The sequence below is a fragment of the Phascolarctos cinereus genome, unplaced genomic scaffold, assembly GCF_003287225.1.
Source record: "Phascolarctos cinereus isolate Bilbo 61053 unplaced genomic scaffold, phaCin_HiC Scaffold_4;HRSCAF=312, whole genome shotgun sequence".
NCBI lineage: Eukaryota > Metazoa > Chordata > Mammalia > Diprotodontia > Phascolarctidae > Phascolarctos > Phascolarctos cinereus.
This window is the reverse complement of record NW_027555847.1, coordinates 350,023,466-350,040,830: the sequence shown is the minus strand read 5'-3', so window position 1 is coordinate 350,040,830 and position 17,365 is coordinate 350,023,466. Positions and strand designations below refer to the sequence as shown.

The 17,365-nt window shown below is 38.2% G+C and overlaps 1 protein-coding gene across 1 annotated transcript in view; it reads right to left on the bottom strand.

Moving 5' to 3' along the window:
• Positions 1-14,962, bottom strand: part of PLCXD3 (phosphatidylinositol specific phospholipase C X domain containing 3) — a 227,702-nt gene extending 212,740 nt beyond the window's left edge. The window contains exon 1 of the mRNA XM_020996350.2: positions 14,677-14,962. Coding sequence (XP_020852009.1) covers positions 14,677-14,779 — 103 coding nt within the window. The 5' untranslated portion in view covers positions 14,780-14,962. The remainder of the gene's footprint in view (positions 1-14,676) is intronic.
• Positions 14,963-17,365: the final 2,403 nt, after the last annotated feature.

Here is a 17,365-nt window from a genome sequence, read left to right as displayed (position 1 = left end):
AGAGCAGTGGCCTCCAGACCATTTCTGCTGCTTCCAATCTGACCAACATCCTGAAATCTCCTATATATATTGCTTTCCCCCTATAAGAACTTGAGATCTTTGAAACCAGGGACTGTCTTGTTTTTCTTCAGGGCTTTGTGTATAGCAAATGTTCAATAAACACATTTTTATTCATTCATGATTTAAACATGGCTTTAAAATATCCAGTTTATTAACTTGGCATCTTGTAAACCTCAGCTTATTCTGTGTTTTTGGACTGTTAAACATCATTTTAAAAATTCATGAAACTCTTTTCTACTTGTTCATATTTATGTGCCCCTTCCTCCAATTTTTACATGTCATTTTAAAATACCGATTCATTAAAGAGCTCCCCTACATTTGTTTCTTTAGAAGCCTCTTCCTTTCATTCCTCACAGGGAAAATGGATCACTATATTGTCATAATTTAATTTATTTAAGGCCTCCTATCCTCACGAGCCATATTCTCTTTCAGTATTGAGTATACTAATCTTTATTTTTAATTCAAAGTCACTGGGGAATGAGGTGCTGTGGTTAATTTAATGTGGTACTGGGATTAAACAAAAATTGACCTGAAGCTTCAATAAAAGACATTACACTATTCTGAAAATAAAAATCACTTTTTGATGATTCAGGAGAATCTATGAAGTCTTGCAAGTGCCCCAACATCATTATGGCAGACATCATCAATTTTCCTTAAGCAGGTAAATGAAGAATTTGTAAGACACTGGGCTGAGTTCCTACTAATGCTCTAACAGGCAGAAAACTGATTGTTAAATAAATATCTTAATGTACACTTATTTAGTTTTCATTCTTAAAAAGCAAGGTGTGGAATGAACTTCCACATATGCGATTTTCTGAGTTCTCAGCTTGCTATAGTGGGAAGCACATTGAATTTTGAAGTCAGAAGGCTTGGGTTCAAATATGAGCTTTGTTATTTCCTAACTGTATCCTTGAAGTCACAACATTTGGGCTACATGTTCTCTAAGGTCCAAGATAATGTACATAAAACTGCTTTGTAACCATTGCTTTATTCTCTTTGTCTGGAGTATAGGTAATTGAAAATTTCCTCTAAAATTCTAACTAATAAAGCTCACGTTCAAGTATGGAGGGGAATGAGTTACATCTCAGAGAAGAAGGATTTTGAAGAATTTAGACATGATGCACAGAAATCAGGCATTTTCATAGAACAGAGCAACTGGAGGAAGACAACCAGGATGATGAAAGGCCTCAAGTTCATATCTAGTCATTTGTTAAAGGGACTGGGAATGTTAGAACTGATGAACAGAAGACTTGGAGGGAATATGGTAGCTACCTTCAAATATTTGAAAGGCAGTCATCTAGAAGAAGGATGAAACTTATACTGCATACCCCAGAGGGTGGCAACTGAAAAGAATCAAATTTATGCTTGATGTAAGGAAAAATTTCCTAACAATTAGAACTATCCAAAAGTGGAATGAGTTGCTCTTGCACATAGTACCATTGGAGGTCTTTAAACAGAGTTTGAAAAGACTATTAATTGTAAAAGAATTTATTTTTCAGGTATGGTTTGGATTAAATGGCCATGGGTAGCCTTTTCAAGCTCTGAGATTGTATAATTATTATCCCAGTGAATATACATTTAGTTTTTCTACCCCCCCCCGAAAATGAAAACTTCATGACATATATGCTTAGTCAAACAAAACAAATCCTTGTATTGGCCATGTGTGTCTCAGAGATTTTGTTTTCTGAGAAGAATAATGTTTTCCAGGTTCCTTAAGGGTAGAGACTGTGTTTTTGCCTTTCTTTGTATTCCTGTTGCTTAGCATGATATCTGGCACAGAGATGTTTAACAAATACTTGTTGACTTGATTTCAAATATAAGGACACCTTTTAAACATCAGCAAATTTAACAGTTCCATGCATTATTATTCTGTCATTAGTATTTGTTGATTTAAAAATGCATGGTTATAAAAACTACTGTGAATTCAATAACACTTTTAAATTAATTTGTATTTTAGTTGAGCCAATAGTACTTATGTGCACTTGGAAAAAATAGATAATAGATAGAGAGATAGATAGATAGATAGATAGATAGATAGATAGATAGATAGATAGATAGATATTCAGTATATAAGCAGCACATTTGCTTATTTACTTTACATACTTTATCTCATGTTCTATATTTTATTGGAAATAAATGAAGATTAGAATGGCAATTCTTCATGCATATATGAATTGTTGTATCCTTTGACACAGTTTTGGGGTCTCTCAAGAGATGCTTACTCACAGGTTGGGAACCATTGGTGTAGTGGGAAAAGCCCCTGGATTGGGAGACAGGAGGTTGGCTTCTAGTCCTGACTCTGATACTAACTAGTTGGATGAACTTGAATAAATCATTTTACTTCTTGGGGTGCCATGTTCCTCATGTAGAAAATGTGGGCATTGGAAATTATCTCTAACATTCCTTCATGCTTTGATATGCATTACTTTGATATGGTTACTTTACACATACAATTTGCTTGCCTAATTTTTTTTTGGATCTATTTTAAAATACCACCTGATAAAACTGCTTCTGCCCCTTTGCCTGCAAAGCTTTTTTTTCTCAAGTCTATAGTCTTTCAGAGAGAAAGTATTCCCTATAAGTCAAGCAGGACTTTCCCTGCTTTGACTCTTCTTTAAAGTAAGGGGGTTGGACTAGTCCACAGACATCCCTTCCAGATTCAGATCCATGATCTTCTGATCTCAGGTCCTTTCTTTGGAATTCCATCTTATGTATACTGATAATGAGACTAGGTAATTTACATCAATTCTACAAAACCTCCTAAATTCACTTCAATCCTTTAATTCCAAATTCACTGTGCTGGCTCTCTCCTGACCTGGTAGGCACTAGTACAGGCCTGGGAGAGGCAGAAGTCGGGCTGGACTTCAGGGGAGGTGTGTGGAACCAAAGTTTCACTGCAAAGGCTCTACTCCTCTCTCACCAGGTGGAAAAGGGGACATGTGAGCCAAGACAGAATGAGGGCAGCAGTTGCATTCAGGGTTCACACCAGGTACACAGGCTTTGTCTTTACACAACACATGGGATGTAAACATATGGCCCTGGAGAGAAGAGAATACAGACAAACAGAAACTATGACCTCTCAGTAGCTGGTTTCCTCTTTAGATATACGATTCTCCCTGTGCAAAAGGGAAGAAGAAAAATGTCATTTATAATGCTGACTAAAGATAAACAGACACGAAAATTTCTAAAAGTCAACTTGTGTGAAGCATTCCATATACTACTAGCTGGCATTTAAAATACAGTTGTGCAGGAGCTGACAATCTCCCAGAATTGGTAATGGAATTTTAGGAATATAATAATTGCACAGCAAACAAATCGATGGTCCATCTGTTTCAGTACCTTGTCTCTGACAGAAGCCAATGATGGTTAAATCTCAAGAATTTTTAATACTTTCTTCTTCCTCCTTCAGCTGTTCCCTTAACCACCACAAGCAATACACACACACACACACACACACACACACACACACACACACACACATACACACACAATTGTTCTAAATATAGATGCAGTGCATTACATTATAAGAAGCATCATGGTAAATGGAAGGCTAATTTTAGGGTCAGGATAACTTAGGTTGAAGTCCTACCTACCCCTGGCATATACTGGGTATATGACCTTGGGAAAATCAATTTCATTCTCAGTGTCCCTAGGAAACTCTCTAGGACTAAAAAAAATCGGAGAAGATAAAAAACTTCATTGCTAAAGAGATTTTCATAACTGAGATTTCCCAACATCAAGAGAAGAGAGGAGAGGCAAGAGGTGAGAAATCTGAATGTTTCCTTAAAGTTCATCTAGTCTAATCCTCCACTTAATATATAAATAAGCTGAGGCTCAGCAAGATTAAGCTTATTAAGGTCATCTGAGTCCAAATATATTTTCCTGTTTTATCCTCAGTGCTCATCACAGTGCTTTGCACATTTACTAAGTGCTTCATAAATGCTTTTTCATTCATTCATTCATTCATTCATTCATTCATTCATTCATTCATTCATATCCAGTGATTTTTCCACCACACAATGTTCCCAAATTTTCTGTTTCTAAGAACAACGTACTTTGCGCTGGTAGAAAGCATAGCATGTATAAACTTCTAAAAGTGAAACATTTTAAAGAGTATGTGTGGTGTAGATCTCTATGACTGTTAGGTCAAAGAAGATAGATAGATAGATAGATAGATAGATAGATAGATAGATAGATAGACAGACAGACAGATAGATAATCACACGACCAGGAAATAAATATAAAATATATCTGCCAAGAAAAAGAAAAAGTATTCCCAAAGCACAAGGCCTCCAGTCCAGTCAGTCATTAAGCATTATTATGGACTGAGAGTAAGACAGAGCAGAGTTCAAATCAAGCCTACACAGGAGCTATGGTCCCCTGGGCAAGGCATTTAACCTCTATTTTCCTCAGCTTCCTCATCTATAAAATGGGGATTATAGCACTACTTCCCAGGGCTGTTGCTAGGATCAAATGAAATAATATTGGTTTAGTGCCTGGCACATAATAAGCACTATATAAATGTTTGTTATCATTACTATTATTAAATGGCAAGCATAGGAGTTTATATTTGACACTAAGAAGTGGTTCTTAACATTATTTTTTATATCATGGATTTTTTGTATCATGTATCATGTTGGGGAAAGCCTATGGACCACTACTCTGAATAATGTTTTAAAATGCATAAAATAAAATACATAATATTATAAAATAAACCAATTATATCAAAAGATAATTATAATTTTTTTTAAGTTCATGGACCCTAGATTAAGAACCCCAGACCTAGAGATAATATGGAATAACTTGCAGATATAGAGTAAGCTCATTGAGCATGGAGGGGTCATGGTCATATCTACTCTTTAGAAAATCACCTTGGCAACTTAGTGGAGGACAGATTGGAGTGGGGATATACTTGAAGCAAAGAGACAGGTTAGAAAGCTATTGCAATGATCCAGGCAAGAGACAATGAGAGCATGAACTGAATGTGGGAGGCAGGGAGAGCAACTGTGTAAGTGAATAAAGCAAACTGTGCAAGAGGAATTGTGAAGATAAGAATGGCATAATTTTTTTAACTGTTGGATTTTCAGGTTGAGTAGGTATGGATAGTAAAGAATGATACCAAAGTTTGGGTCTGGGTAACTGAGAGGAGGTAGTATCCTTAATGGTAATAGGGAAATTGAGAATAGAGGAAGGTTTGGGAAAGGGGAAGATAGTAAGTTCTTTTTTGGACATGTTAAATTTGAGGTGTCTATGAGACATCCAGTTCAATATGTCTAAAAGGCAGTTGGTAATGTGTGACTGAAGCTTGGAAGGAGAGACTAGGGTTGGGGAGCACAGTCTTCCTGAAGTCTTAAGAGAGACACTACCATGGGGTTGTGTACTCTGACTCTAGTTAAGATAGATGAACAGATAGGATTATAGTCACTCACTCAATTTGTTTGGGGTCTCAAGAACTTTAATATCTCATTTATTGCCATCCTCAGAAAATAAGGTATCCCATTCAAGTAAATGTTTTAGAGAATCTTGGAAATGCTTTAAATTTTTTTTTAATTTTAGCATTTTGGATAGAAATCTTTATGTATCATATTCTTCCCTGCCTTATTAAATAGAGCATACCAAATAAAAACTAACTTTTCCTTAGTGATTGAATCACAATCATTACACTGTGTTGGTCTGACATCACAGAATGAAAAAAAAACCACACTAGAATAGGGACCAAAAAATCCTTGTTTGAATCCTGAAATTCACTTTCTACCTTTGAGACCTTGAGAAAGTCATCATCATAAGGGAATTAGACCAGATGACTTCCAGCTCTAAGATCTTATGATTCTATATAATTATGCCTTCAAAGGCTATTGAGATACATAGCGATATTGCCCTGTACACTAGATGGTCCAAATTTCTTTTTGTTTCTTTTGTTTGTTGTTTGCAGCTCTTACATCTCAGTCAGTCAGTCAATAGGCATTTTCTTAGGCAACTAGGAGGTGCAGGAGATAGAGTGCTGTACCTGGAATCAGAAATACTCAAGTTCAAATCTGGCCTCAGATGCTCTAGCTGTGTGGACATAGGCAAGCTTCAACTTCTGTTTCCCCATATGTAACATGGAGATAATTATAGCACCCACTTCCCAGAGGTGTTGTGAGGATTACATGAGATATTTGTAAAACACTTAGACCAGTGTCACTAGGTGGCTAAGTGTCACCTAGCTTGTGTTATTGTTATTTATTATTTTTTAATTCCTTCCTTTTTTCCCCTTCCTTCCTTCTTTCTTTGTTTCCTTCTTCCTTCTTTTTTCTTCTTTCCTTATAGCAGCTTTGGGATCTGCATCAGTAAATGGAGTACCCAGACTAATAACAATATGCCATTAAAGTACTGAAATATAATTATAAGTAATCATGATAGCATTTTATAGCTTAAATGTTTCTGGTCTTAACATATTATAGAAATATCATCTAGGAGCCATATTAGTTAAATACATTATACTACTTTTATGGAGGGATATGATACCTATTTTCATATATCTGAACATGGAATTCTACATCCTTTACTTGTCTCCAAAGGGCTAATGTAAAACTAATAGATAGAAATTATAGGAGGACAGATTTTAATCCTAGATAAGAAATTTCCCAATAATTAGAGCTGTTTGGAAAGGGAATGGGCTACCATTGGATGTAGTAAGTTTCCCATCATAAGCCATAGTATTCAAGAAAATGAATTAGTACCCTTTCAGGGTTACTTAGAGGGAATTCATGAAGTGAGTAGGATATTGGATAACATCAAAGGACCCTTCCAGTTCTGAAGCTCTCATTCTAATTTGCTGTAACCTGTGAAATCCAATAACTAAACTTGTTTTCAATCCTATTTAAGTGATTTAGTAGACATGTGATCTCACTGACATTGATAGGAATTGCCGCCCATCTATGCTTTCATATCCTTGGCAATTCCTGTTTCTATATTTAATAGAACATCTGCAGTAGATGCATCAAAAGTACTGGACATCTTCTAGGATTTATATACATACATACATTCCATGGCCGTCAGGGGAGCACTGAGACTGTGATCCCCACCAATCAGATTTCCTCAGGAATATCATTTTTGTCACTTATTTCACAAAGGTCATCATTAGAAATATGCCACACCCAACTTTTGCCTACCATAAAGTGTCAAATATGCAGCTGTGAGCCACATGTAGCCCAGAATATTCAAGTGTGGCCTGAAACAGATTAAAATGTAATGGAGAACTATTTAATAAAATAAAATTTAAAATATAATAAAAGTAGATATTACATTTTAATATGAAATAAATATGCAGCCCACGGGGATCATTATGTATGGATTAGTGACCCTCATTTCTATTTGAGTTTGATGCCACTGTTCCATCCCAATGCCTTGTGGACCATCTGTGCTTGATTCTTCAGAGGATAATGGTATTCAAAGGATTACAACCATACAGCATTGCTGGGATGATATGTGTCAGAGAAAGACACCAGGAAGCAGCCTGGATCATTAAAAGCACAGGGAAGTTTCCCAAATGCAATCTGGTCCATTTTTTATTCAGCCCTAAACTGAATTCATTGTCCTTCACCTGTGCCTGTCAAAGAAGTATGTACTGCTGGGCTAACAGTGGATTGCCCTTCCAACTACCCATCATAGTCTAGACAAAAGGTATTTGCTTTGTGTTTAGAATAAGAATAAATGGATTCTGAATGAGGTCCTGAAGCATTCTCCTATATGTAAAGTTCCTGGTGCAATTTGTGACATCGTTATTGGCTGATTAGTGGCTCTTTCTGTTGTATCTTACTTATTTCTGGACTACTGTCTCTATAGATGAAGCGACAGATAAATGACCCCTGAAAAAGTTAGATTATCACTGTGGCATAGCTAGTAGTTACTTTCTATTCCTATGAAAACAGGCTTAGAACCAATGAATCTATACTCACAAATTCAATGCAATGGATAAATAAGTTTCTTTTCAGCAAAAAAAAAATCAATTCTATATCAATTTACTTTTTGTTTATTTTGTTTTTACAGAATCCCACTACTGGCTATTGCTACTTCATATATTCACAGCCTCCATGCCCAGTCAAGAATACCATTCAGAAAGAGATTGAATGGGTAAGGAAGGTGAAACTGTTGTGGCTTTTTAAAAGCCCTAGTGAACCATGACTAGTTAAACTAGGTGTGAGGGGTTCAAAAGTGTCATTGCTATCACTGAGCTCCAAGGTGCATGCAGCTGTGGCACACAGGGGAAGGAAATGAGGTGGAAAGGTTCAACATTCATCCTAAGTGTTTACTGGTGACTTAAGAGCCATTTTGGCAGGAATGAAATCTCATTTGTGTTTGATTGTTCAAAGTGCATGATGAACTGAGAAGGGCTACTTTATCAGAAATGCTCCCAACTAGGTTCATTAAACTAAGAAGCACTGAGCTTAATTAAGGGCTGTGGTTCCAGACAGCATTAGAACTTTTGACAGGAATATCAGCTGAAGCATCTCTTCAGTCCATCAAGGGAAAAACTGGATTATCCTTGTTTGATGAGTGACAGAAATACGATGAGAATCAAAGCACAGTAAATCAAGTGATATATTCTCTCATAGCCCAATTTTTCTCTTGTAATTAACATGAGGAAGTGGGTAGGAGTAGCTAGACTCATTCTGAAAGATTCTACTGCTCATTGACTGCCCAAGAAGGTTAACAAATGCCAGTACCCTTTCTAGATATTCAGTGCAGTGAGTAGCATATTGAACTTGAAATCAGGAAGACTTAGGTTCATATAACCTCTGATGGTTAAATGAATGAATGAACATTTATTAACTGCTTACTATGTGCCTAGCACTGTGCTAAGTTCTAGAAGTACAAAGAGAAAAAAGCAAGAGAACCTCTGCTTTTAAGTAGCTTATACTTTAATTGGGGAAGATTACAAATAAGGGAAAGTTAAGCAACATGGCTGATGGCAAGTCCTAGTGGCTCTTATATTACATCAGTATGTCAGATAACAGTGCTAGGGGTCTACAGGCATAGAGGCAGGGAAGATGGTGAGACCTCAAGGAATATAGGATAGAATGGGAAGGTCTGATGGTCCTCCATCTTCCTGGAAGGAGTAGACTTGGTGACTCCTATCTTATCCAAGCTAAGGGTTCGGCCAGCCTAAATGGGTGGTGGGTGGCCAGGAATGGGGGAGGAGAGGAATAAAGGAAAAGGTAGAAGGGTGGCACCACCACTTACTAGCTATGTGGCTATAGGCAAATCAATTAGCTTCTCTGAGCCTTGATTTCCTCATCTGTAAAACAGGCATAATAATACCTGTAATACCTATTTCACAGGGTTGTTGTGAGCATCAAATGAGGCAAGATATAAAGCAATTTGAAATTTTCCAAGTGCTATATTTGGTTATTATTTTAAAAGATCAAAAATGGAGAATTACTGAGGAAATTATGATTGCATTGGAATATTATTGTGCTGAAATAAAGAACAAAAATGAGGAATTTAAAGAAAAAGAGGAAGACATACAAAATGAAGTCAGCAGAGATTGGAGGTCAATAACACAAACACAATAATGATGTAAATGAAAAGCACACTGAAGCCAAACAGTGAGTAAGTGTAATGGTCAATCTAGGCCCCAGAGAAGAACTAAGAAAGTACACCTCCTTCCTTTCCAGTAGAGAAGTAAATCTATGGGTGTACAATGCTGCATTTACCATCAGACTCAGTCACTCCTGGTTGTGGTAATTGCTTTTCTTTTTTATAGTGGAAGCCTCACTGGGTGAGGATAGGGGGACATGTTTGGAAATGACTGTGATGTAAAAAGACAAGATATCAATAAAATTCATTATCTGATAAATTAGTATATGTTTTTTAAATTAAGTGTTTGACCTAGCCTCTTCTATTATGTCACAATATTCTGTTAGTGTTGCCTTGGCAAAGTAATAGTTGATGCTGTATTAACACTGTTTCTCTAGAATAAAATGTCTTTGGAGGTGATAGAGGAGCACTTTGGTATTTTCCAAAGAAAATAAGTGGAATGTTACGCTGGTTTCATGAGAGAGGAGTTTAGCTACATAAGTATCTCCTCATCAAAAGAAAAAACAAAAGGATTTCTCAATTGTCCTAAGTTTTGAGATCTTTTTCTAAAAACCAGATTTTTTTCTGCTAAGAGTCAGTTCATTGAAACAATGAAAAAAAAATTCCCAAAGCTACATCAGATATGTAGCTGGGACCAACCAAGAGCTAAATTATTTATATCCTCTTCTAGATTTGGTCTATAACCAAGGGGAATTCTATTTAGAAAATCCCAAGCTTATTCTCTTTTTAAAATACCTTATATTAGAAGAAACAAATGATCCACCCTTTAAAAATGTTAGAGGCCATCAGTGTTACATAGCAGTAGGATGGTTTTCCAAGTTGGTCCCAACCATTATGATGCTCAGCTTTAATCTGCTTCTTATACCTTTACCTTTTCCTGTTTTTTGCTCTGTTTAAATACACCTGTATTTGTACAGTTTTTCCTACTTCTCCAATTTGTAGCAAGAGGGAGTATGATTAAAAACCCAAATGCTAGGATGTCATTAAACAAATATTTATGAATCAAAATTTAATTTTGTGTCCTAGAGAAAAGGAAATGATAAATTGCACTAAAAAGTCCAGCAAATGGGAGAGATTGTTCATTGTAGTCTACTATAACAGTTCTTTTTAAAAACAAATTGAAAAGTAAAACAACTAACACCAGTGACTAACTTGATTTCTCCACCTCATCAATACTAAATTATGGGGCCATTTAAATGCAAAACAGCCAAGGAAAGGCATCATTTCTGAAAGCATTAAAAGATACAGTCATTTGGGAAATATTTAAATAGGTTGCCACTGACTTTGGGTGATAAATGTTACACACCTGCCAATTGTTATGTTCTATACCAATAGGTTTAATCCAGGTCAGTTGTTCCAACTGTTAGCTCTCTTAATTAGACCACTTTTCACTTTCCAATCACCTAACCCAAGGAAACCCAAAGCATTAAGGGTGCTCCAGCAGAAATACCTCCTATTGCTGAAACACTTATTTGGTTGTGGAGGAGAAGCTTTAAATGGTGGAGATAATTACTTAATTCAAGCTGGAACAACTGGCCAAGTAAACACATAGCAGCCAAGAAGCTATTAGCATGATTTTGAGGCAATTATTCCATTAGTGTTTAATAGTCTCCAATTAGACATCTCAGAATAAAAATGTTCCACCTTTTTTTTCTCCAAAAGGAGAAAAGTAGTTTATAGGGGACATAAGTCTTCAGATAGGTCCTCTTTTCCCATTCTGAATTAACAAAGTCTGGGGTGATTATGTCATCCTAGTCCTGACTGATTTTTTTTTTTTTGCTTTTTGGTGAGGCAATTGGGGTTAAGTGTCACTCAGCTAGTAAGTGTTAAGTGTCTGAGGCCAGATCTGAACTCAGGTCCTCCTGATTCCAAGGCCCAAGCTCTATCCACTGCACCACCTAGCTGCCCCCTGATTTTTAATGGACTTTATTAGTATCCTTTGTGTTTACATCACCTAGATTGCCCCACATTCCTACTGTCTCCCATAGAGGTGTCCCTCATTACAAATATTTTTTAAAGAGGAAGAAAAGAAAATCAATAAAATAAATCAGTATACCAAAAACATGACATTATATTTATTATTCCACACAACTGGAATCTCTGCCACCAAGTTCCTCTGCAAAGGAGGGTTCTGCCTTTTTACAACCTCTCCACAAAACCTTATGAAGCCCTATGCTTGGCACCTCTCTATCTATAATGTAATGTTGTGTATAATAGTTACATGTTTGTGTTTTATCCTTTACTGGACTATAAGCTCCAAGAAAGCAGGAATCATGATTTAATTAAAATTTGTATCTACATGCAGAGAGAGAGAGAGATTAGTGTAGTATTCTTCACAAGTAGACAATTACTATCTACTGAATTAATTAATGAATAAAGAAAGTTAGGCTCTTGTACAGTGATCAGAACTCAGGAGTCTTATCCTGATGAAAGATCCCAGAGACTCAGGGACAAGAGAGACCCTCCAGTGGGTGTAGTAATGAGGGTGTTTCTAAAACTAAGTGATAGCTGTACAGGTATAACTCAAATTGGGAATCAAAAATTCTGCGTAGAAGACCAAAAATCTCAAGTTTCATATCATATTTATAGTTTGAAACAGGGTCTGTGTCACCAGCAAACAGATACGGAAGCTAGAGCATAAGAAAGGAAAGGAAGCTGTCTCATCCCACTCCCAGTCCCTATCCTAGACTGAATCTGATACCTTTTGCATTCAAACATCTCTAAATATGCTGCTGTATCACCTGTTCCATGCTAGTTACACCACTGTGAAAGCAAATAATTACAGATGTTAAGTCTTCTCCAAGTCTTCTATAACAAAAGACCTCCTTCTTTGGGTTGTCATATAATAGAAGGAGGTTTTAAAGACAAAGGCTCAATTTTGGCTACATCATCTAGTAGCCATGTGATCCTTAGGTAAAGGGACCAAGCATTTATTAAGCATCTACTGTGTTCCAAATATTGTTGTAAGTGCTAATGGGGCTAATAATAACTGGCCTACCTACCTCATGGAGCAACCTTTCCGGGCTTCAGTTTTCTCACTGATAAGATGAGGGCATGGGACTAGATGATCAATACACTCTCCTCAAAATATAAATCCTAATAATGAAGTGTTAATGGGCTTCCAAAAAAATAAAATACACTATTTATAAATGTTTTTAATGACAAAATATAAAGCTATGTGACCTTAATCAGGTCACTCAAACTCTGTCTTGCCTCTTTTTCTTTCCTGTTTTGTCAAATGGTTTTAGTCCCTGCCCTCCACATAAAACAATGTATATGCTAGTATGATCAAAGAAATGAAATATGATGCAAACTAAATAGAGGATCAGAGATGCAGGGAAATCAGGACTAAGATGTTTCCAGCAAGCCCAATCATATACTTTCTGCACAGTTTTCTTTGAGGGAATAATTTTCAATCTACAAGGTGCCAGTTGGATGGGAAAAGTGGAGTTTGGGAAGTGTTCTTTTCACTATAGGATCCTTAGAACTCAAGAAAAACTGCATTTTTAGTGTCAGAACACAAACATTTCCAAATTCTAGAACCCCTGAATAGTAAAGAATACAACATGATTGAATACCTATTCAATGTCATTGCTTGCAGTTGTTGCAAAAGATATGCTAAATTCACAATCATATGCTGAACAAACCCAGTTACTGAGCAAATTCAGCCGTCCTTCAGTGGAGCCTTTGGAGATTTTCAGTACCTGATCCCATCCTCTGAGATAGGATTGGGGTAGGGGAAGAGGGAGCTACGGGGGCAGAACAGTTGGCCAAGGAACCTGGATCCGAACAGGCTAGAAGGCACTGAAGGCCCCAACGAGTCAAACAAGCCCTTTACAGAGGTCCTGAAATGGACAGCGGCATCTACAGCTCTCTGGGCACATTCCACCCCGCTGGGAAGTAATGGTCGAATTTGTACCCAGTACCGACCACGTCCCTAGTGTTGTGAACTCTGCAAATGACCCCTCATTTCCTGTACTCCTGGCCAGAAGGTATGGCATGCTTCTGTTATAGAAGCCTTTCACCTACAGCCCTAACTAGTCTGAAATATCCTGTAACTTTCTAGGTCAGGTAGTTTCTCTTTCAGAGAGGTTCAATTCATCTGGAAGAATTCCTTTTTCTACCTATTTTCATTCCCCTTACCCTTTCTCTGGCTTCTAAATCCTGCTCCCAATTAAAGTCCTACCCGGTTTTAACTCTGGAACCAAGTGCTCTCCCTCCGCTAACATCCTTGAGGTTGGTTTTCTGGCCAAGAGCTCTTCATACCATTGCCATGCACTTCTTCCAGACGCGGAACTGCACCTGACAGCCCACAAGCCACCAAGCCCATCCTGCTCTGACCTCCCGGTTCTCGCATGCATCTGGACACATCTGGAAAAGTCTCCTTTGACCTCTCTATCCCAACCGCCCACCTCTTCCAAGAACAACCTCTTCTGGTCCTCCGAACTTTCATCGACTCTTTGGAAGATGCTTTGTCCCTTTAAGGAAGACCCGAGAAGAATATTAATGACCTGGGAGGGTCTGACCGAGAAATCCACCAAAGCTGCTCAATTCTATGTCGCGGAAGGAGCCTGAGGTCCTTCAACTGAAAGCCGCGATCCCTGGAGGCGCACTGAGGTTGGCCGTACAAGACGGTCCCCCTTCACCAGCTCCCCAAAGCTCCTTCCGCCTGGCCCCCAATGTCGAAGGAAAAAATAGTGCTGGGAGGACAAGGGGGCTCTAAAGCTCCAAGCATCTCTGGAAAGCTCCCCACCCTTGCACACAGACTAATCCAAAAGCTACTGGAAACCCCAGTCACCTTGACACCAACCTAGGGGTTCTGGTCCCCAGAGATTTGCCAAACGCCCGGAAGCCAAGGGATCCTGGGCATGTGTTCCCCTAAACCTGAGAAAATAGCTTCTTTCTAGCCAGTGGCAAGTTGCCACTCAGTAGCAGATAAAGCAGAGGAGCGTGGCAGGGCAGAAAGAAGAGAGAGAGCAAACCCACCCCAGCCCCTCCGGCTGGAGCCGGGCAGGGCAGCCACTTCATTCGTACCTGGGATCGCTAAATTGGTGAGGGGGACGCTGTGGATGCTTTCTGGCAAAGTTGCCATCCAGTCGGCGAATTTCAGCTCGTTCTTCCCTTGAGATGAAGCCATCCTGCTTTCCGTGTGCCTCCCGCTCCTGTCTCCTGTACTCCTCTGCCTGGCAGGCTCACTGCCTATAATCCAATGTTTGCTCCAGCCCTGCTAGAGTTTACACTCCGCTCTGCACCACACCCACAGGATGGCGCAGACACATGCTAATTTTAATAATTATTCAAAACACCCCATGCTCCCTCCTTGCCGCCGCCAGACTCGGCTAGGGCTTTTGTTCTTTATGTTCCTGCTCTGCTCTCTCGGCTCGTACACCCTCCTTTCCTCCTCCCCTTAATTCTCTCTCAGCGTTTCTTCCTTTCCTCACAGTTTCTCAGTTAGTCTTGGCTTTCATACATATAGATTTTTAAACTTGGTACGCGCCACTTGTTTTGCCTCCTTTCCTTTCCCCCCTGCCGTTCGTCTGCTTTCTGATGTGACTCCTTGGACCACTTTGTTGAGAGAGTTTGGGACTAATTTTTCCCAAAATTGTGATCCACTTTAGGGTTTGTTCACCCTTCATGGTAATAAAGCTGTCTTTTGAGGTTTCTACTCCTTCCACTCTTTTCTTTCTGTGACTACAGTAGGCATTTTCTAATATTCCTCCTAATCTTTGGCGCAGGTGACTTTTTTTTTTAATACCAAATCTGGTCGTTGCAAAAAGCAATTAGCCAGTGATAGAAGGGGTGTTCATGCAACTAGGACTCAGACTTTGCTGTATTAAGTCAAACATTCCAAGAGAAGATACTTTCTCCCCATCTACCTTTTTCCCCACAAGAAGACAGAAACTGTTATTTCCACAGGGAGTGTTGCACGCATAGGTGTCATCTTTGTTGCATTAAGGACAAGCCTCATGCCAGATTCTAGAAGGAGCTGCTACATCTCTGGGTGACGTGTGCTGCAATAATTGTCAGTGGCTTTCAGTGGAATCTATTTGGCACCATTCTGAATGATCCATGTGATTGTCTGAATTTTCAATCCTTGGCAGACTGGAGATGTGACTCTCACAGGAGAAATGGCTCACAGAGGCTCCAAAGAAATGTCTTAGCCCACCTGCTTTTAAAAAGGGAAGAGCACAAGAAAATCTTAGCAACACAATGAGTCCCAAAGTGCTAAGAGTATGAGTGTCTAAGAGTTGTAGTAAGCCTTTGGTCTCTCCAACCTCTCAAAATTTGGATTCACTCATGGTGCCTCTATTCTCTCTAGTCCATTGTTGTGCAAATCTTTCTTTTCCTAAAGTAGAAGCATTACATCGGAGAAATGAAAATGAAAGTAGGTACATGTGGTGCAGGGGAGAGCTTTTAAGGCATGGGAATAGTCATTCATTTAAGTAAGCCCATTTCACATTTGAACAGCTAAAGAATAGCTTATTTTGTATGAAAGTACAGAACAACAAAGACCCTTCTCTCCCAAAAATAGAGGATGTAGGAAATAAAGAGACAGAGGAGATATTGCCTCCCATCTCTGGAATCAAAGAGTCAGTTCTTCTAAGGATCAACTCAGACCTTCAAAAGGACACCTTGGGATTTACTTCAGAAAAGAGGTGCACAGAGATGGTGTGCAAGTGAACTCTGACTTTGCATTATTTCATTGGTCAACAAATTACCCTGAGCAGACCATAATACTGTGTTCTGGTTGTCTGCTGTCTCCAATATAGAATGATGAATTGTACACTAAACTAGAAGCCAAAGGATGTTGAGTTCTATCCCTGGCACTGCCACTAACCAACTTCAGGTCCTTAAGCAATCCATTTAATTTTTCCGACCTTTGGTTTCCTTATGTGCTATATGAGGATAATAATCAGGGCCCTGTCAACCTCATAGGGTTGTTATGAAGAGATAATGTAAAAGTTCTTTCTAACATGTTTGTTAAAGCTAAGCTAGGTTGATCAGGGTATCTGCTATATCTTTCCCACCTATTTTGTTCCTCAAAATATCTGTTTCCAAGTGAATAATTTTGAGGCCAACGTAAATATTGAATGAAATGCTCATTTGAACTATCTATTGTACAGGCATGGTGCTTTTTATACAGGTTACGTGTTCTTGAAAAGGTTCCTGAAAAAAAATAAAGTTGCATTCTAGAAACACTAGGTAATTCACTGCTTCCAGGACTCCTGTTCTGAAGCCTTTGTTAAAGCAAATTTCATTATAGTATCTTTTAAAATTCTAGGTTTTTCATGTAATGGTTTTATTTAAAGGAGTGAAATTTGTAGGAAGAGCTTAAAAGACATAATCAAAACCAGAAGAGACCATAGACCAGCTATAGCAAAAGAGCAGTAGATAATAGATGCTCAGCCTAATTATTGTTATTCCAGTTAAACTTGATTCAACAAATATAGTTATTAATTTATTTTATGATTAATAATTCATTTTTGTCATTCTGAACTTGACAAACATGAATGTTTTCATACACAAAGAAAAATAGAAAAAGTGTATTGCACGTAAAACTATGTATTGCTATTGTGTACAACTTGTTTTGGGGGGGGCTCTGTGTACATGGAAGTCAACATATCAGCTCAAAAGATGTGATGCTTGTCTCCCATGAACTTTTTTTTTGTCTTTATCTGTACATTTTTTAAAGCTCCAATAACTTTCTTTTATTTTCTTTTCC